The 22405-nt window shown below is 34.9% G+C and overlaps 1 protein-coding gene across 9 annotated transcripts in view; it reads left to right on the top strand.

Annotated features, from left to right (window-relative positions):
* Window positions 1-22405, top strand: part of SMG7 (SMG7 nonsense mediated mRNA decay factor) — an 85376-nt gene that overhangs the window by 35097 nt on the left and 27874 nt on the right. For all 9 annotated transcript variants that reach the window (XM_025877554.2, XM_025877549.2, XM_073900129.1 and 6 more), the window contains 3 exons: window positions 11141-11172; window positions 13465-13582; window positions 15291-15423. In XM_025877554.2, the coding sequence (XP_025733339.1) occupies window positions 11141-11172; window positions 13465-13582; window positions 15291-15423 (283 nt within the window). The remainder of the gene's footprint in view (window positions 1-11140; window positions 11173-13464; window positions 13583-15290; window positions 15424-22405) is intronic.

Genomic DNA, 22405 nt, shown 5'->3' with positions numbered 1-22405 from the left:
AGTGTTTTTGTTATCTCTTACTGAGAAGAGCTCCTTCAGGAGCAGCATCTTCTCTAAGTGTTCTTTTCTATGTGAAATTCAACAGTAGAGCTATATGATTGATTGATTGATTGATTTTTTATTAATACCATGAGACTTGGTGATGTCTTAGAGATCTATAGATTGTGTATTTCTGTGCATGCATGTGTAGGCTCACAGTCACCTTACAGTATCTGCCCTACTGTTTTGCAGAAATAATTATGATTAGGTTATTATATTTATGATTATAATTGATGAATACTTTTATTATCCCAAGTACTCCTTAGTACTCTACGAAAATGGGTAAACAAATTAACTTGACATAAAACCTGCTATGGCTTTTATTTAAATTTCCAAAAAAAAAAAAATTTCTAGCTTCACCTCCCGAAACAGAAGAGGCTGATTCATGACTCACCTTTCTTTAGCAACTCTGAGTTTAGAACATGTTGGCTTATTTTCCTGTGTTCTGCTCATAGAAGAAACGGGCTTGGAAGTTCAGGTAGAAGGAATCTTCCATTGTGTCTGCCCCTGTTTTGGAGATACCTTTTATTTTATTTATTTAATTTTTTTAAGATTTATTCATTTTAGAGAGAGAGAGAGAGAGGGGAGAGAGAATCTCTAGCAGACTCCCTGCGGGGGCTTGATCCTAGGACCCTGAGATCATGACCTGAGCTGAAATGAAGAGTCAGATGCTTAACTGACTGAGCCACCCGGGACCCTTGGAGATATCTTATATTTTAAACCACAAATCTTAATGTGTGTTCTTTTTTTTTTTTTTAATTTATTTATTTGACAGAGAGCGATACAGTGAGAGAGGGAACACAAGCAGGGGGAGTGGGAGAGGGAGAAGCAGGCCTCCCGTGGAGCAGGGAGCCCGATGCGGGGCTCGATCCCAGGACCCTGGGACCATGACCTCAGCCGAAGGCAGACGCTTAATGACTGAGCCACCCAGGCTCCCCTTAATGTGTGTTCTTAAGAAAGATTATGTATGTTACCTTGCATTGTTATTTAAGTGCTGTTTATAATAAAGGTAATTGTTAAAGAAGATAAACATTAATTTTAGTATTTTTTTCTCTAATGACATTATAAAAAATTATTGCAAAATATTTAAATATTGAAAGCCCTAGTTTTGTGGGTTATTACTATCAAACATTCCAGATTTTTTTTTTCTTGCTGTCTTGTATAAGAGGAACTATGATGTTATGGTTAGGAGTTAGGCTCTGGAACCGAATTGATTTGAAGAGCTCAAATGCTACCTTTACTACTTACTAACTTGATGACCTAGGATGTGTTACTTAACCTCTATTTCCATTGGTTTCTTTGTCTACAAAGTGGGGGTAATAATAGTTCATAATAGGGATTAAATAATTTCTATAAAGCCCTTAGAACAGTGTCTGACAGTAGTAAGTACTGTATATAGTATTGGCTACTCAGTACCTAGTGCATTAGAATACATTGGATATATTTATAGATTTTGATGATCATGTTGTCTCCAAGAATATTGTTTCAGGTTGTTAGCTTTCAATGCATTGTTTATCACTGAATGTTTCAGATTTTATTCAGCCTTTTAATGACTTTTTCTTTTTTATTGCTTGATAGAAGTGCTTAATTTCTCTTTTTAAAGAAGTGACACAATGTGTTTAATATTCTGAAAGCTTATATTTTGTAACTAATAGTGCTATTTTATTATTGAAGGCATGATGCTTTTTCATTTTTGAATTCTTGGTTCATTCATTGTTTTCATTAATTCCTTCAGCTTAAAGTAAGAATAAAAAGGAACTCATGTTTCCAGAATTTTCTACCAAGAGAAAACATTTAAAAACTCTGTCTTTATATAAGTATTGGCTATAAACTGTAAGATTAAACTTTAACATTATTGGTCTTTAACAAAACAATAGGTCAGTTGAGGTGTAGTAGTTTTTCTTTATGAAATAATCAGCCAATTATGCACTAATATTTATGAAAGCAGTTGCTGTAAGATCACGTATCTATTGATTTGGTTTCCTGTATGTTATACACTATTAAAAGAAAAAAAATTGTGGAGCACCTGGGTGGCTCATTCAGTTAAGCGTCCTACTCTTGACTTCAGCTCAGGTCATGATCTCAGGGTCGTGGGATTGAACCGTGTCAGGCTCTGCGTGTTGGACTTGGAGCCTACTTAAGATTCTCTCTCTCCCTCTGCCCGCCCCCCCAAAAAAAGACAAAAAGAAAAAGAAAAGCAAAACGAAATTGTGTAGTGGGGGTTAGGGATTCGTCTTCTTGTGAGATGATAATTCTCAGTTTAACCCTCTCACCTGTCTAAATGGGTATTTTTGGTACACAGGAAAAAGGAAACATTAGTAGATAATAGTATATAACCCTAACAGGCTTTTAAACCATTTATAGATTAAGTCCATCAAAAAAACAGCATGGCTTACACATAGTTAACTTCACTGTTTGTTACATGACACTGTATTTTTTTTTTTTTAAAGATTTTATTTATTTATTTATGAGAGAGAGAGAGAGAGAGAGAGAGAGAGAAGCAGAGGGAGAAGCAGGCTCCCAAGGAGCAGGGAGCCCGATGCGGGACTCGATCCCAGGACCCTGGGATCATGACCTGAGCCGAAGGCAGACGCCTAACCATCTGAGCCACCCAGGCGCCCGACACTGTATTTTTTTAATATAGTTCTCTTTATGGTAAGATTACTACATTAATAAAAATAGATCTTTACTCTGAGGAAACTATTATTGATGGTTCCCATATGGGAAAACTGTTTGGTTAGGGAACTTATGGCTACTTACCTTCTCATTTTTTGACCAAGTACTCCTAGAGCAGGAGAGGCAAAGTTTGCTGTAAAGGAGCCAGATAATAAATATTTGAGGCTTGGTGGGCCATGTGGTCGTTGTCTCAACTACTCAGCTCTGCCCTTGTAGCAGAAAGCAGCCATAGACAGTATATAAATGAAGGGGCTTGACTGTGTTACAGTAAAATTTATTTATGAACATAGATTCAGAGTGAAGGAAGGAATTTCACCCATAGGCTGACCACTGTACTAGAATATGAATTTTACTTCTTGTGGTCTTTTTGATAAAAATCTCAGGTAGAATTTATTTTCTTTTTTTTTTTTAATTTTTTTATTGTTATGTTAATCACCATATATTACATCATTAGTTTTTGATGCAGTGTTCCATGATTCATTGTTTGTTCATAACACCCAGTGCTCCATGCAGAACGTGCCCTCCTCAATACCCATCACCAGGCTAACCCATCCCCCCAACCCCCTACCCTCTAGAATAGAATTTATTTTCTATTTGAGCAAATCTTTTAATTTAGGCTAGGTAACTTAAATGTTAGTGTTTAGTTGACAGAATCTGTGTTAGCTTTTTAAGTCACAATTTTTTTTTTATTCTAATTTGAAAGAAGTAGAAATGACTGGACTTTGGAGTCAGAAAGAACTAAGTTTGTACTTAATTGTACCTAATTGCTTTGTGACTGTGGACAAATTACTTCACATTTCAGAGCTTCAATTTCCTTGTTTATAGAAGAGGAATAATACTAGATAGATATCTTCAGGTTGTTATGTTTTCCATTTAGTTATCTTTTCATCAGTTCAATTTAGCAAGATTATTTTCATTAATGTGTCTCTCTCAGAATCTAGGAGAGAATGAACAGTGCAGAGAATGAGCACCTCTACTCTTGTCATACTGAGGAATCAAAACTCCTCGAATTTCAGAATGCTTTAACATATATGTCAGATAGGTTTTATGACATTTTTGCACTTTTGTTAGTGCTTGAAGTTTTAGTTTTTCTAAAAATTCTTAGATTATGGTATGTAAAAATATAAAGTAAAATTTTGATCTTTATCAGTGGAAGCCTGCTGCAGAATTTGCTAGACTTACATGAGACATTATTAGACATACATTATCTTCTCTTACTGACAGCCTGTAGGGGAAGCAGATTATTTGTAAATGGTTCCTATTATATGCTCAATAAAATCTTTGACAGGAAGTTGGTATCCTCATTAGGCTGATGTTAGCATACTGAAATGATATTTGTTCATTTTTATAACCAAATCTTGCTTGGAATGAGAAAACAACCTTTAGAAACATGATTCTAAGTATAAGATATCTTGTATATACTTGTATGAATTTTTTAACTAATATGTGGGAGCATAGTAAAATATATTCTTTGTAACTTTGCAGCTCAGGGAGTTGAGTCTAGTAAAGATGCATAATTAGCACTGGCTTTCTCAGTATAAGGTTCATAAATAATGCTCCAGCAGGATTTTTTTTTTTTTGGAGGGATGTGTTGTTTTGACATGGATAGGATCTGATATATGGCATTCTTCTTTTTTTTTAAGTTTTTATTTTAATTCCGGTATAGTTAACATAGATTGTTAACATTCATTTCAGTTATACAATATAGTGATTCAACACCTCTATACATTACTCAGTGCTCATCATAAGTGTATTCTTAACCCCTATCACCTATTTCACCCATCCCCCCACCCACCTCCCCTCTGGTGACCATCAGTTCTCTATAGTTAACAGTCTGTTTCTTAGTTTGTCTTCCTCTTTTTTTTTCTTTGCTCATTTGCTTTGTTTCTCAAATTCCACATGTGAGTGAAATCATACGGTATTTGTCTTTCTATGACTCACTTATTTTGCTTAGCATTATACACTCTAGCTCCATCCATGTTGTTGCAAATGGTAAGATTTCATTCTTTTTTATGGCTGAATAATATTCCTTTATATATTATATTATGCCACATCTTCTCTCTCCATTCATCTATCAAAGGACACCTGGACTGCTTCCATAATTTGGCTTTCATAAATAATGTTGTAATATACAGAGGGTACATATATCCCTTTGAATTAGCGTTTTTGTATTTTTTGGATAAACACCCAGTGCAGTTACTGGATCATAGGGTAGTTCTTTTATTTTTAACTTTTTGAGGAACCTCCATATTGTTTTCTACAATGACTGCACCAGTTTGCATTACCACCAACAGTGCAAGAGGGTTCCTTTTTCTCCACATTGTTGCCATCACTTGTTATTTCTTGTGTTTTTGATTTTAGCCATTCTGAAACATGTGAGGTAATATCTCATTGTGGTTTTGATTTGCATTTCCCTAATGAGGAGTGATATTGAGCATTTTTTCATGTGTCTGATGGCCATCTGTATGTCTTCTTTGAAGAAATGTCTGTTCATGTCTTCTACCCATTTTTTAATTGGATGATTTGTTTTTTGGGTGTTGTATGAGTTCTCTGTATATTTTGGATACTAACCGTCTGTTAGATATGATATTTGCAAATACCTTCTTCCATTCAGGAGGTTGTCTTTTAGTTTTGTTGATCATTTCCTTCGCTGTGCAGAAGGTTTTTATTTTGATATAGTACCAATAGTTTATTTTTGCTTTTATTTCCCTCACCTCAGGAGCTATATCTAGAAAACTGTTGCTGTGGCCGATGTCAGAGAAATTACTGCCTGTGCCATCTTCTAGGATTTTTATTGTTTTAGGTCTCACATTTAGGTCTTTGTTTTGAATTCATTTTTGTGTATGGTGTTAGGAAGTGGTCCAGCTCCCAACACTGTTGAAGAGAGACTCTTTTTTTCCTGTTGTATATTCTTTCCTTCTTTGTTGAAGATTAATTGACCATATAATTGTGGGTTTATTTCTGGGTTTTCTGTTCTTTTCTATTGATATGTGTCTGTTTTTGTGCCAGTACCATGCAGTTTGATTACTGCAGCTTTGTAGTATATCTTGAAATCTGTAATTTTGATACCTCCAGTTTTGTTTTTCTTTTTCAAGATTGCTTTGGCTATTTGGGGTCTTTTGTGGTTCCATACCAATTTTAGGATGGTTCTAGTTCAATGAAAAATACTGTTGGTATTTTGATAGGGATTGCATTAAATTTGTAAATTGCTTTGGGTAGTACAAACATTTTAACAATATTTCTTCTTCCAATCCATGAACATGGAATGTCTTTACATTTCTTTGTGTCATCTTCAATTTCTTTCATTCGTGTTTGATAGTTTTCAGAGTACAGGTTTTTCACCTCTTTGGTTAAGTTTATTTGTAGGTATTTTATTATTTTTGGTGCAGTTGTAAATGGGGTTGTTTTCTTAATTTCTCTTTTTTTTCCTGCTTCATTATTAGTGCACAGAAATAAAACATTTCCATATATTGACTTTATATCCTGAGACTTTAATGAATTCATTCATCAGTTCTAGTAGTTTTTTGGTGGAGTCTTTAGGGTTTTCTATATATAGTATTATGTCATCTGCAAACAATGAGAGTTTTACTTCTTCCTTACCAGTGTGGATGCCTTTTATTTCTTTTTGTTGTCTGATTGCTGTGGCTAGGACTTCCAGTCCTATATTGAATAAACGTGGTGAGAGTGGACGTCCTTGTCTTGTTCCTGACCTTAGGGGAAAGGCTCTCATTTGTTTTCCCATTGAATATGTTGTTCACTGTGGGTTTTTACTATATGGCCTTTATTATGTTGAGGTATGTTCCCTCTCAACCTACTTTGTTGAGTGTTTTTATCATGAATGGATGTTGTACTTGGTCAAATGCTTTTTCTGCATCTGTTGAAATGATCATATGGTATTTATCCTTTTTCTTATTGATGTGATGTATCATATTAATTGATTTGTGAATATTGAACCACCCTTGCATCCCAAGAATAAATCCCACTTGATTGTGATGAATGATTTTTTTAATGTATTGTTGGATTTGGTTTCACTAGTATTTTGTTGAGGATTGTTGCATCTATAGTCATCAAAGATATTGGCCTGTAGTTCTCTTTTTTGTGTGTCTTTATCTGGTTTTGGTAACAGTAATGAATAGAATGAATGAATTTGTAGGTTTCAAATAGAACAAATTTGGGAAGTTTTCCTTGGAATAGTTTGAGAAGAATAGGTATTAACTCTTCAAATGTTTGGTAGAATTCCCCTGTGAAGCTGCTGTCTGGTCCTGGACTTTTGTTTGTTGGGTTTTTTTTTTTTTATTATTGATTCAGTTTCTTTGCTAGTAATCTCGGTCTGTTCAAATTTTCTATTTCTTCCCGCTTCAGTTTTGGTAGGTGATATGTTTCCAGGAATTTAACCATTACTTCTAGGTTGTCCAATTTATTGGCATATAATTTTTCATAATATCTTACAATTGTATTTCTGTGGTAGTGATTTTGTTTATACGAGCCCTCTCTCTCTCTCCTTTTTTGATGAGTCTAGCTAGAGGTTTATCAATTTTGTTGATCTTTTCACAGAACCAGCTCCTGGTTTTGTTGGTCTGTTCTGTTATTTTCTTTTAGTTTCTATATGTATTCACTTCTGCTTTAATCTTTATTACTTCCTTCCTTCTGCTGGTTTTGAGTTTTGTTCTTTTGCTGGATCCTGTAAGTGTAAGGTTAGGTTGTTTGTTTGAGATTTTTCTTGTTCTTGAAGTAGTCCTGTATTACTATAAACTTCCCTCTTAGGACTGCTTTTGCTGTATCCCAAAGATTTGGGACCATTGTATTTTCATTTTCATTTGTTTCCAGGTAATTTTTTAATTTCTTCTTTGATTTCTTGATTGACCCGTTCATCGTTTAGTAGCATGTTATTTAACCTCCATGTATTTGTGCTCTTCCAGATTTTTTCTTGTGGTTGTTTTCTAGTTTCATAGCGTTGTGGTCAGAAAGATGCATGGTATGACTTCGATCTTTTTGAATTTGTTGAGACTTGTTTTATGGCCTAATATGTGATCTGTTTTGGAGCATGTTCCATGTGCACTTGAAAAGAATGTGTATTCTGCTATTTTAGGGTGAAATGTTCTGAATGTATCTGTTAAATCCATCTGGTCCAGTGGGTCATTCAGAACACTCTTTCTTTGTTGATTTTTTGGTTGAATGATTTGTCTCTTGATGTAAGTGTTAAAGTCCCCTACTATTATTGTATTACTATTAATTGCTTTATGTTTGCTATTAACTGTTTTATGTATGGGGGTAATCCCATGTTGGGTGTATAAATAATTAACAGTTGTTACATCTTGTTGGATTGTCCCTTTTATTATTATATAGTGTCATTCTTTGTCTCTTGTTATAGTCCTTGTTTTGTTTGATACAAGTATTGCTACCCTGGTTTTCTTTGGCATCCATCTGTGTGATAAATGTTTCTCCATCCCTGCACTTCCAATCTGCAGGTGTCTTCAGGTCTGAAATGAGTCTCTCTTATAAGCAGCAAATAGATGGGTCTTGTTTTTTTTATTCACTCTGTTACCCTGTGTCTTTTGTTGGGAATATTTAATTTATTTACATTCAAAGTAGTTACTGGTAGATATATATTGCCATTTTGTTGCTTATTTTATGGTTGTTTTTGTAGTTTTTTCCTCTGATCCTTCTCTTGCTGTCTTTCATGGTTTGCTGGCTTTTTTCTAGTATACTTGGATTCCTTTTCTTCTTTGGGTATTACTGGTTTTTGATTTGTGGTTGATATTAGGTTTGTATGTAACATCTTCTGCAGGATATATGGTACTTTTTATTAAATTTTACCATCTTAAGAGACATAAGCCAACAAACTCTGTGAAAGTTGTTTGTTTGTTGGTTTATTTTAATGGCAAAAGTGTAACACCCAAAGCAAACAGTGAATCTAGGTTATGTTGAATAATGGGATTTGAAGTGATGTTACAGGATAAAGTATAGCTGTTTATTTATATTTTTTATTTATACTGGTAGTTCTCATAACACCCTGTTATGATTCTGTTGTTTGAAAGCTTAATTTAAAAAAATATATTTTTTAGGGACGCCTGGGTGGCTCAGTCATTCAGCATATGCCTTCAGCTCAGGTCATAATCCCAGGGTCATGGGATCAAGCCCCACATCGGGCTCCCTTGCTCAGTGGGAACCCTGCTTCTCCCTCTACCACTGCCCTTGCTTGTGTTCCCTCTCTCACTGTCTCTTTCTCTCTGTCAAATAAATAAATAAAATCTTTAAAAAAAGTAAAAAATATATTTTTTAAGAGCTAAGAAAATGAAAAGGTTTGCCTTATGTTTTGATGAAACTAAAATTCACAGCTGATGTTAAGTACATAACATTTACAGTAAAAATTTTAGAATCTCTGAATATTCTCTAGCTTTTATGTCATATTTTGTTTTTAGACGTGGAAATCTCAGGGTGCCTGGTGACTCAGTTAGTTAAGCTTCTGACTTCGGCTCAGATCATGATCCCAGAGTCCTGGGATCGAGTCCCACGTCCAGCTTCCTGCTCAGCAGGGAGTCTGCTTTTCCTCCGGCCCTCCCCCTGCTTGTGCTCTCTCTCTCTCAAATAAATAAAATCTAAAAAAAAAAAAGATGGAAATCTCATAAGTTTATATACTTTTTAGAGTATATGAACATGATGTATCCTTTTTCCTTTCTTCACTTAAAAGATATTTATTGGATATCTACTGTATGCTAGGTGCATGTGGTAATAGATTGTGCTGGTGAGCATTCTTAAAGTCTGTGATATGTACTATGAAGGAAAAAATGAGTGCTTTGAGAACATAAAATAGGAATATCCTTCATCTATCAAGTGAGATTTCTTGAGAAAGTAATGTCTCTGACTGAGACAAAGGGTGAATCATAATTAACCAAAGGGGGCGGAGGAAGATGGGATTCTTCTTTACAAAGGCCTGAGTGTGAAGGGAGCAAAGCACATTGCAGAAACTGGAAGTCCAGTAACTGGAGCACAGAGATCAAGGAGAGAAGAGAGTAATGGTAGAAGCAGAGTGTAGACTCTTAGTTTTTAGAGTGCAGGGAACCCTGTAGGACACTTTAGTAAAGATTATAGTTTTTACCCTAAGAGCAGTGGGAAATCATTAAAGTGTTTTAATTGGGCAGTTGGTAAGATCAGATTTGTATTTTTATTTATTTTTTTATTAGAGGTGGGGGAAGGGCAGAGGGAGAGCAAGAATCTGAAGTAGGGTTCACACCTAGCACAGAGCGCAAGGTGAGGCTTGATCCTATGACCCTCAGATCATGAACACTTAACCAACTGAGCCACCCTGGCACCCCTCAGATTTGTATTTTTAAAAGGTCCCTCAGATAGCAGCAGAGAGAATAGTATGAAATAGGGCAGGAGTGAAATGGAGAAAACAATTTTGGTGGCTTTGCATTAGTCCAGGGAAGAGATGGTTCAGAACTTGAGTAAGAGGAGCTGAAGAAGAAGTAAAGGTAAATCAACAGATTCAAGATATATTTAGTTGGTAGAATTATCTGGAGTTGATAGATTACCAGGGTTTTGGGAGAACGTTGTCATGGGTGACTTCCAGGTATCTGCTTTTCACAACTAGAAAGCAGTGATACATTTGGGAAGGTAAAAACACTAGAAAGAGAACCCAGAATGGCAGTGGGTCACGAGTTCAGTTTTGGACCTCTTGAACATAGGCAATTCTTGAAGAATTTGAGAGAGAGAAAAGAAGCAGCAGCAAGAGGAGGATAATCTAGGACAGAAAGAAGGTTTTTAAAAACCTGTGAAAGACTTGGGCATGTTTAAGATACTGAAGAAAAGGAAGGATCCACTAGAGAGGGAAGTTTTCAAAATTACTGAAAGAGGGAGGGAATAATTAAAGAAGCAGAAGTCCTTAATAAAGGAAGTCCAGAAAGAACCTACCTAAGTGGAATTACTGGTCTTAAATAAGAGATGCAGTGCCTCCAGTGTTGTCACAGGAGAAAGAAGAGGGTTGTGTGAATGTAGGGTTTGGCAGCTGGGCATTGTTTTTGCTGAGATATGGGGCTAGCCTTATGAAGAAGTCAGAAATCAACATCTGAGGAGAGTGGGGGTTTGAGATAGTTACAGTGGCTAGTGAATTGAGAAACATAGGATTTCCTGGCTGCATTGAGGGAAAATTTTTTGTTTAATGAATGTCATTTAATGTTATCTTAAATATCAGTTTTGGAGGAAAACAGGAAGAATGTGAGCTCTACTCATAGAATTCATGGTGAACCTGTATACTTTTAAGTAATGGCATCAGTTTGCCAAGACCTTGTGCTACCCTCACATATGGAGGTGCTATACATCTTTATGTAGTATATGATTTCACTTAACTTTTAACTTTCAGTGTTATTTATGTCGAGTAGGCCTAGTTTGTTTCTAATTGATGTTCTTTTTTCCCTTTTTTTAGGCAGGCAGAAGTCCTGAAGGCTGACATGACAGGTACTGGCTGGCTCATTTGTTTTTCACACTTATTTTATACCATTAAATTAAGGGAAGGGTCTCATCTTTATTGCTTGTTGGACCATCCTAGTTGCCAAAAGGAATGATAACTTACTATTTGCTTTTAATAATTACTCTTTTTGAACTTTGAATTCTTACTTAGATGATCAGGAATTTTATATAGTCTGTGCTACATTGAATTAAGTACTACCTAATTTAATGCATATAATCATTTAATTGTTATGGACTATTTATCATCAATTTAAGACATAGAAAAGAGAATTCATATACATATAAACAAAAATACCTTAGTTTTAGGTTCATGTCTTCTCGTTTATAATTCCCCAAATTTGAGGAGTAAATAGACCTTGAGAAAAAATATTTGTAGGAAAACCCTACTAAAAGTCCTTGAAATTGAGTGAGCTGCCTTGCCACCTTTCTTTTCTCCCTTACCTTTTTTGTTTTGAAAAAAGAACCAAGGTGTTTTTGAAAGAATGACTGGAAGTCACTAGAAGAAGCAGATGATCAGCTTTTCAAAATTGGGAAATATATGACAATGATTTGTAGTGATCAGTATGCTCTCTATAGCAGCATATGCTGTCCTAAAATGTAAAAAGAGAAATGGATTTCATTCTAATTTTTAAGAACTTTATTTCTGAAGTGAAATCCTTAAAGAAGAGTTAAACTATTACAACGAGTATTCTGGTCAAAATTTATAATCAAGAAGAAATAGGGTCTTTAGATGTCTTTTTCTCAACATTGCGGTCTAATGTTAATGTAAATGTTGATACTAATGTTTTAAGAATTTATGGGTAGTATCATTATCCTCTGTTAAAGGAAAAGAAAAAGCTAAAAGCACTTTTTAACAGGTTTACTTAATACCATATTAAGTAATATCAGTACTTCCCATTATTAATGTGACTGTTACCATCTTCCACACTATGGAGATCAGTGTCAGCTCTAAGCTACTGTATTATGCTTTTGTATTGTCCTGTTGGGCATAATATGCATTATGTGACAAAAGTTATATGTGGAGCAATATTAAGCTAGCTATACCTTTTACTTTTTTTTAAGTATTGAATACCCTCAGTAAGTAGGCTTAGTTTGGCTTTTATAAGGAACATTTGACTGCCCAAGAACATTAACTAGGATATTAAGTAATTTAAATGATAGTCTCTCTAATAGATCAGAGTTAATGATCCTCTATAGTCCTTTCCCTGCCATCGATGAATCAAAACAAGATTGAATAAATCTATAAATCTGTTTATTTAGTCATTAAAAACCTAATAAGGGACCAAGAAGCTGATACTACACCCTGTTTTTTTTGTAGCCAGCAAACTCTTGTGAGGATTAATTCAGATATCCAGGAGATTCTATTTGCAGACTTAAAGAAGAGTAAAAACTATGCCATTGTGCTGCAGCAAAATATTAAAAATAACCAGAAGCCTAATTGAAAAGTCTGCTATCCGGTTCTTCTATTGAGGCAGCTCACCATCAATTATTGCACTCAGAAACCTAGTAATCGGAGGAGCTAATGTGTCTTGTAGGACTCTGGCAGACAGTAATACCCAATTGAGTATTACATTTAGTCATAGCCTGACTTCCTTTCATCTTGCACCCAATCTCTCATTTGGCCTCTTGAGCAGTTTAATCAATGTCTGCTATGAATTGTCATTTACATTAAATGACAAGTGTGGATTGCACACAGAATTTCTTGGCAAGCAATTTACCAATCATTAAAATAACCCACACTGTTTTTGGCTTTATTGGGTTGACATATAGAGAGTATGAATAATAGCAGAATGTGCAAACAACTGCAGTATTGTGAGCAGACATGAAGATTCTGTAAGGACAGTTGTGAGAATGATTCAAAAGAAAAAGAAAACTGCTTTGGACAAAGAGATACAGTTATGAGAGTAAACAGACCATCTTGGCAGTCTGTCATTTTAAATGGGGTGACTTCTGAGGCATAGGACTTCCTATGACATGAATACATAGAAGTCCAAACTAAAGCAAACGGTGCACCATTCATGTCATTTCATGTTATGGTGTTATTTCAAAGCTAAAAGACAAATGCAGAAACATTTCAAACCAGATTTAGTCATTAGCCAAAAGGTGAAAATCATTTGAAAATGTAGTAGTATAAAACTACTGCAGCAATCTATGGTATCTACTTAAAGCAGGTGTTTGCTTTGGGAAATGGACACGGAAGGAGTCATTGGTGTGGTATAATGATTTTAACTATCTGTTTTTTCTATCTATCTACTGTTTTGTCTTTGTTTTGTTACTCAGATTCTAAGCTGGGTCCAGCTGAGGTCTGGACATCCAGGCAGGCTCTGCAGGACCTGTACCAGAAAATGCTAGTTACTGATTTGGAATACGCTTTAGACAAGAAAGTAGAACAGGATCTGTAAGTATTATCATTTGGGATGTCCCTGTAAGATCAAGATATCACCAAGACTTTAGGATAGAAAAGAACAATTTGGTTATTTCTTCTTAACCTATCTCATAGTAAGCTCTTTCAGTGGAAAAAAAAAAAAATCCTTACACCTGTGGGTTTTTTGAACAAAACATTTGACCATTGGTATTACTTCAGATAGTCTTGGGTGGCAAGAGGAGAAATGCTTGGAGGTGAATGTTTTTAAGGTCTCTTTAGGGCATATCATAAAAACAAATCTATATATATTTCAAGTACTAAGAAATGGTGTTTGGATTCTCTGTATGTGTTCAGTCCTGCATTTAAGCCATGACTAAAAAAAGAAGTTGAATAGTAAGCTTTAGATAAATCTTCTTTGGTAAATGTGATTCTGTGAATTTCTCCCAAAGGAAAATATGTTTGCATTGTAAGGGAAGTTCTTCCTTTTATAAAATAAGTAGGTATTTCCTTTTTTTTTCCCCTTAATAAGACTAAAGAAAGATTTTGTATATTTAGGCTATTCCACTTGTTCTTTCTATGAGAGGTGAAATGACAGATGACCAGATTCCCAAGTGAGTAAATAAATGCCTTTTGTGGAAGGCCTTGCCTTATAAATTGGAACAGGGATATTAGGCTGATGGAAAATTAAAAATCAGTTAAGAATATTCTATTTAGTAATGGCTATTACCCTAGGTTGTGGTGAAAATTAGTTTTTCCTATCTTTTACACCTTTCTTAGATACTTATATTTTTTAGGAGTTCTAGTAATAAAAGAGCTTAATCACAGCCACTCAAAATCCATTTCCATGATATTAGATCACGGATAAAATGTCATCAAAAATGCTGAGGGAGTGATTGTCCTCATATACCATTAAAAACACCCAGTGCTCTTGAGTCTCACAGTTGACATTGATAAAGAATTAGTACTTCCAGGTAGGTTGTCGACCTTTTGTCTGTGTTTGCTTCCTTTCATCAAGGCAGTAACAGCCCCCCTCCATCCTAGTTCATCTTTCCTCTGTGGTTTACAGGTTAAGGAATGACCGTATTTCACCGTAACTGAATTTAAAATGAGTCTCTATACAACTTGATTAATGAAAGACATTTTATAATAGGATTTTGGTATGCCATATTTCAGCATTGTATTTTTTCCTATTTTAAATAGCCAGAATTGAAATGTCAAAAAATGAGCTTATATTTCAAGCTCTCAAGAAAATATTAACCCCAAGAGAAATAAAAGTATTAAATAGAATTAGAACAGAGTACTGTGGGAAATAGATTTTATGGAAATAAGAGATATGGCTTAACATTTTTAAAAAGAATTTTCAAAAAGAATTATTTCTTCACATAATACATGGCGGTTCATTAATAGCTTACTTTTACTTTGGTCTTGCCACTGTAGTTCTGTTTTTGTACTGGGATTCCTAAATAGGCTCTAACTCTAGTAGCTCTAAAAGATTAATAACTGAAGCCACAGTCTGATTATTTGAACATTTGGTAAGTGTTTACTAAGGTCAGTTGGATTCTACTGCATGTCTAGTCTTGCTCAAAGAGGAGCATAAAGTTATTTAAATAAGTGAATAACTTTAATGCAGGTTTACTGTCTAGTTATAATTATAACAAACAGTTCTTTCTTGTTCTCAGGGGGACCAGTGTCTGCCCAGTGAGTCACTGCTATACCAAATAGAATTACATTTTGTTTTCAGCTGGAATCATGCCTTTAAGAATCAGATCACAACACTACAAGGCCAGGCAAAGAATCGAGCAAACCCGAATCGGAGTGAAGTTCAGGCAAACCTTTCTCTGTTCCTAGAGGCAGCTAGTGGCTTCTATACTCAGGTGAGTTCTGCATTGTATACCAATTCTTCTAGAAAGAGTTGTGAATGTTCTTTGTACATGTCTTGTTGTTCATATAAACGCTTTTTGTTACCACTATGTGTGCCATCCAGGAGTTGATCACCTATAATCTCACACGAATCCCAAATTGTTTACCGTAAGACCTTTCAAACAATAAAGATTCAACTGAAAAAGGTTGACGTTTTGGCTTAAAGGTTGGAGGTATAATTGTGTGAGTAGAAAAAAGGTAATGAGTAGAAACACCATGTCTTAGTGAAACAGCGGAAGTAGTCAGTTATAAATGGTATTAGAACAAGTGTGAATTTATGCATATGGGTATAATCATTATGAAAGTCACAGCTGTGTTGTACCGGGCAAGAAATCGTCAAAATTTGTGATAATCAAGTGAGTTTTCATAGTATTATGTGTTCAGTAGAATTTATCTGGGGCTTTAAATGCTATTAAGCTACTTAAGAAATGGAGTAGATTTTTCTCCATTTTAATAATAAGCCATTATTTATCCTCAGAGACTTACCTTGTCCTTGGTTACATCCTGCTATAGCTTCTAAGTCAGGCAAGGTAAAAGAATAAATAAATCTTCAGGGTGCCTAGGTGGCTCAGTCAGTTAAGTGTCTGCCTTTGGCTCAGGTCATGATCTCGGGGTCCTGGGACTGAGCCCCACATAGCTCTTCCTGCTCGGTGGGAAGTCTGCTTCTCACTGTCTCTCCCCTTCCCCATCACTCATTCTCTCACTCAAGTAAATAAATAAAATCTTTTTTTAAAAAAACAAAGCAAAACAATAAATCTTTTGAACAGTGAATTTTCTTTAAGCAGAATCTTTTAGAAAATTTCATCTTATCCATTTGTAGTAGCATTCATAATTAACAAAATGTGTATAATTTATGAGGTGAGGTTTTGAAGATCTTGGATTAATGTTTGGCCATTCTCTCTGTGTTGCTTCTTGATCATTGCTACCTGTATTTTGGCTCCATTTTGGTTATATCATTTCTTTGAACAAAGGAAAAGAAAAGACTTTGTGTTGGAAGTTGTCCCATAGCCAGCCATCATCATATAGAGATTATTTGTTTTACTTAAACTAAAACAGTCTTCACAGTTCATTATTGAAAGAACTCAAGTATGGTTCTTATTCTCAAAATTCATTTTCAAATGGATGCCAACTTCTAACAGTAGCAGTCGATACTTCTGGAGAGAGGGATTGTGGTATGCCACTAAATAGTCCTTAAAGCAGATATTAGAGATTAATTAATTCCACAAGTGGCTTTTAAAAGCCTACTATTTTGGGGTGCCTGGGTGGCTCAGATGGTTAAGCATCTGCCTTCAGCTCAGGTCACGATCTCCAGGTCCTGGGATGGAGCCCCATGTCTGGCTCCCAGCTTAGCAGGGAGTCTGCTTCTCCTTCTTCCTCTGCCTCTCCCCTTGCTTGTACTCCTCTCTCTTTCTTTCTCAAATGAATAAATAAAAATATTAAAAAAAAAATTAAAAAAAGAAAGCCTACTATTTGTAAGGTACAATACAGATACTGAGGATATGGAGGGAAAAGAGTCTTTTTCCTTTAAGGGAACATCCAGTCTAAATGAAGAGATGGCTACGTTAATAGATACTCTTTTTGCTTTCTGATTAGAAAAATAATGCATACTAATTTCAAGAAACTTGGAAATTACACAAAAATAAAATATTTTTTAATTAATTCTCCCATTCAGGATAAATTACTACTTTAGTATATATCCTTCTGGTGTTTTAGTAATTTTGTACATAGTTGTACATATCCAGTCTTATATCTGCTTTATAAACATAATGTAAATTTTCCCTTGTATTGTTAAACAGTTTGATAAACATCTTTGTATATAAAGCATTTTCTCTAATATTGGATTATTTCATGATGACAGTTCTTCACTGGATGAATGAAATTTTAAAACTGTTGATACACATTGTTTTACCAAAAGATTATCATTTATATTTTTGTATTTCCATCAGCAGTATTGTATTTCCACCATGCAAGTGTCTGTGTTGATGCATGCTTGCTAGCGTTAAGTGTTCTCAGTAAAAGTAAATGAATAAGTGAATAACTCCTATTTAATAAATGGAAAATAATTTTTCATTTAAAATTTAAAGTCTGGGTTACTAGTGTTGAACTGTTATTCATATTTTATTAGATACTTGTATTTTATATAAATCATCTATTTACATTTCCTGTTCATTGTTTGGACCCTATTTTTTCCATGGTGATTTTTCTGAGCTCTTTATACATGAAAGATATTCTTTTCTATTATTTTTGGCAAATATCTCCAGTTTCTTCTTTTGTTTTTTCATTTTATTTAGAGCTTCCTAACGTTACCAGGTTTGTTGTTTTTTTTTTTTTTTTTGTAATATAGTTTTTTTCTTTGTCCGTAGATCAGTGAGTATTTAATAAGGACAATAATATTTATATGTAAAATTATAATTTAAATCATAAAATTTGAAAATAACACTTGATATCTTACAATAGCATAATGACTAAATAAATTATGGCATATCTGTAAAATGGAAATTTATGAAACTATTATAAGTGATATTTATGAAGATTTTTTAAGATGATGAAAAAATTGTATTGGGTGAAAAAGCATATAAAATTATGTATACAGTTTGACTCAGTATGTTGAGAAGTCTCAGAGCCAGATGCCCATTGACAGATGAATGGGTAAAGAAGAAGTACATATGTATATACAATGGAATATTACTCATAACCCTGACCATATAATCGTCCCTCCCTCCCCCATCACTACTTTCAGCTATGCTTTGTCGAGTTCCAGATTTCCATCATAACTTCTTAGAAAGATTCCGTAACATTCTGGTTGCCTTTCCGTTTTTGAAACCTAGTCTAGGTTTAAAACTCCAGTCTAATTCTGATTCAGATCTGTTTTCCTTCCCCTCCCTATGCAGTAGAACCTGGAATTGTGAATGAACACAGCTGAAGTAGGCGGAGGAGTAGGGGCTCCAAGTAGGGGCACTGGTTGGGGGTGAGGGAAGGCATCCCCATGTTGCGATGCATTTTTATAATAGCCATTGTATAGTTTGGTTTGTCACTTTGAAACATGATTCTTGACCTTTTTTAAGATGTAATACATATGTAACACATTTCCAAAGTTTTAATTGCACATTGATGAACCAAATCTGCAAGGAAGGAAAGCAAGAATCATCATTTTTATTGAGGGAGCATGGTATTTATAAAAAAAAAAATTATGGGCAGAGGAATAATAAAATCATTCAAATTATTTTATAAGGAAAATATATGAGTGATCTAATTTTGAAATTTATTTTTTCCAAGTTTTATAGTCAATGATTTTTCTTCACCTGCTTTCTTTAGGCAGTGGTTGAACAATTACAATAATGGTAGAATGAGCGTTAATAAACTTTTTCAGATATTAGCCTTAATAGGACTTTTTACTTGCATTTTTATGTTGTCTTGGTTTGATCATTGAAACAGTTAATGGTGTTACTAACAGTAATGTTTTATACATTTTTCTTGATTACATGCAGTGCAGATTAAGCCACCAGATTGAGGGAATAGACCAAGTCCAGATCATTGTACAACCTTACAGGCCAATATAAGTTTTGAATTTTAATCTTTAAGTGTAGTTGTAGGCCATTGGAAAGGAGTCTAGGGAGTAACATAATAAAGCTTGCATTTTTAAAAGATTATCCTGGCTGTTGTATGGAGGATGAATTAGTGGGGTTCAGGAATGGAAGCTAATTAGGATGCCCCTGTAATGGAAAACAATTGATGGATTTTTGAAGAATAGCCAGTAGACTTGCTGATGGACCAGATTGGATATGTGAAATCAGGGTAGGGGAAAAATTATCAGGTGACTTGAGTTATCAGATTGAGCAGCTAGATGACTGGTTGTTCCATTTATTGAGATGGGGAGTACTGTAGAGAAAGCAGCTATGTTTGTGTTAAATGAGATAGGCTATTTGAGATCTCAGTGCAGGTGTCAGATAGGAAATTAGATAAACAAACTTGGAACTCAGTACAAAGGTCAGGGCTGGAGTAAATTTTATGATTACAATAAAGAACCCTGACTTAGTCTGACATTAGTGTTTGGTATTTAAAACCACAGGACTAACAAACATAGTGATTTGAAGGGGCACATGCACCCCAGTGTTTATAGCAACAATGTCTACAGTAGCCAAAATATGGAAAGAGCCAGATGCCCATTGACAGATGAATGGGTAAAGAAGTTGTGGCATATATATATATACAATGGAATACTACTCAGCTATCAAAAAGAATGATATCTTGCCATTTGCAACGACATGGATGGAACTAGAGGGTATTATGCTAAGCGAAATAAGTCAGAGAAAAACAGATACGATATAATTTCACCTATATGTGGAATTTAAGAAACAAAACAGGAACATAGGGGAAGGGAAGGAAAAATAAAGTAAGATGAAAATTGAGAGGGAGGCGAACTATAAGAGATGCTGAACTCTAGGAAACAAAACAGGTTGCTGGAGGGGTTGGGAGGTTGGGGATGGGTAACTGGGTGATGGGCATTAAGGAGGACACATGATGTAATTGAGCACTGGATGTTATATGCAACTGATGAGTCACTAAATTCTACCTCTGAAACTAACGAACTAAATAAATAAATTTTAAAAACCACAGGACTAGGTGAGAACAGGTTAGCACAAGGAGCCACCATTGCAAGAGTTGAAAATCAGACATTGGTGACTTAGAAGCCAAGAGAGAAGCATTTCAGTAAGGAGTAAAAGTGATCAACTCTGTTGAGTGCTACTGAGAAGTCAAGTAAGATGATTAAAAAGTGACCAATTAGATTTGACAACACGGAAGTCACTGGTGACATTAACAAATATAACTGTATTTCTTCATTTCCAAAATATTTTTCATATTTTAACATCTCTAAAACAGGGATAAGTTCACAAAAGATTGTAAGTCACTGTTCAGTTGGCAGTGTTTTTTCTCAATGTTGTGATAAATAATAGTTCATCTTATAATTTATGGTATCTTAGATTTGATGCATTGTGACTTTGGTAAAGTGGTGGGGATAGAAATCTAATTGAAGTGGATTGAGAAGAGACTGATACATGTCATCCTAAGTTATATTTTCTGTGAAGATGGTTTTTACTTCTTAGCTGTCATTTTGTGAGCCATTTAAAGCATGGTACCTCAAGCCAGAACGAAATTCCCAAAGTAAAGATGTAACATTTCTGCTATAGGTTTTTTGAAAACATGAAAGAACCGAACAAACAGTTGTTACTCTAAAAAAGTGAGAGCCAAAAGGAAAGTATTATTAAGTTTCTGTAGTAATTTAAAAGGTGATATTCTGTACCTTCATCATTTGTTCTCCATTCTTGGCATAGGGTGAAGAGCTAAGGAGCAGTGGAATAGTTTAATACAGAGTTTTCACAGAATAATTGCCAAATATAGTTCTCAACTTATGAAGCATCTCTTTCTCTTCTTCAGTGCCACCTTGTTTCTGCCTCTAAACCCACTAGACATCTCTCACCCAGAATCTTTGAGTCAGCAGGAACTTTTCTGGTGTCTTCATCTACAGCCCCTGAGTTCAGGCAAAAATTTTATTGGAGACATTACACATGATGCCCCAGCCATGTTTGATTTACTTTTCATGAGCATTCTTTTTTCTTCTTGATAGATGTTCAGTCTTGCCTGATTTTCCAGTCTGTCCTTTCAGTAGCTACTGAACTCCATTCTCCACCATCTGTCATGTTTCTTGTCATCTTCTACAATCATATGGTTTGGGTGTGGGGGTTTTGTTTTTGTTTTTGTTTTGTTTTGTTTCTTCCATTTTTTGTTCCTCTCCTGTTATTTCTTGCCTTTTATATTTCCTGACTCTAACCATTCTGGGCTTTAACTTGTTTACCTAATTTGATGTCAGCAAATTTCTTGCCCATCACAAATGTATAGGTGTAAGTAAAGCTGAAACAGATAATGTCTATGCTTAGGTAAGAAAGGGTATACAGAACTTGTATTTGGTTATGAAAGTGGTTTTTAACTTAGGAAAAAGGTGGGACATTTCAGATCCTGAGTGGGGTCCTGAGGATGTCTTATTTTATATTTTGAATTCTGCACATGTTAGAAAGGGTGGTGATAGAATCAAGGTATTTCTAATTCTGTATCTTTAGTCAAATCCCATGATATTTCTGTTGCTTTCATATCATCTGAAAAAATGGAGCTTTATAACTACATATACTATATTGTTACTAGTTTATCACAAGGGTAAGTGAGACAAATGTATCAAATAACCTAAGAAATAATATTGACTATAGATGTAGATTATTCTGTTGGCTTGTGCTAGCTATCATGTTTGTTATCACTTGCCGCTCTCTGCCCCTTCCCTTCCCCCACCCCCACTTTATTTACCTGTCTTGCTCATTTGGCTGTAAGTTCTTTAAGAAGGTAGATTTTCTTATCTCTGTTGCTTACCATGGTAACCAAATATTTGAATGAATATATTTGTAAGTAAATATTTGAATAAATGAGAGTAGAATGCAAAGAACTGTGTGGAGGCCAAGAATGAAACCCTTGGGGAGCAAGGTGGGGGGAGAAAAGCCTTTGAATAAAGGGGACGGAAAAGGAATGATTGGTAAGACAAAACAAAACAACTAGCAAAGCTCAGTGATCAGCCATAAGGTCAACTGTTTTAAATGCAACAAAGAGGTCCAATAAGATGATGACTGAAAAGTGTCCATTGTATTTGCTTATTAGATAACTGGTTGTCATATGGACAACAGTTTCAGTAGAGTGGTGGTAGGTGGTGGGATGGGAAAAGAGTTTGTGTAGAAGGCAGATCATAATGGATTAAGGAGTGAATAGGAATTGAGAAAGCGGATAGCTTTTACTTTGAAGGAGTTTGGTAAGAAGGTGAAGAGACATTAGAAGTTTGCTGGAGAAGGAATCTAAGGTCAAGGGGGAGAGTGTTTTGGTTTGGGGGTTTTATTATTG

The sequence above is a fragment of the Callorhinus ursinus genome, unplaced genomic scaffold, assembly GCF_003265705.2.
Source record: "Callorhinus ursinus isolate GAN/ISIS: 27379988/994484 unplaced genomic scaffold, GSC_fseal_2.0 scaffold13, whole genome shotgun sequence".
Taxonomy (NCBI): Eukaryota; Metazoa; Chordata; class Mammalia; order Carnivora; family Otariidae; genus Callorhinus; species Callorhinus ursinus.
Note: the sequence above shows the minus strand (reverse complement) of the source record. Positions and strands in the feature narration are given on the sequence as shown.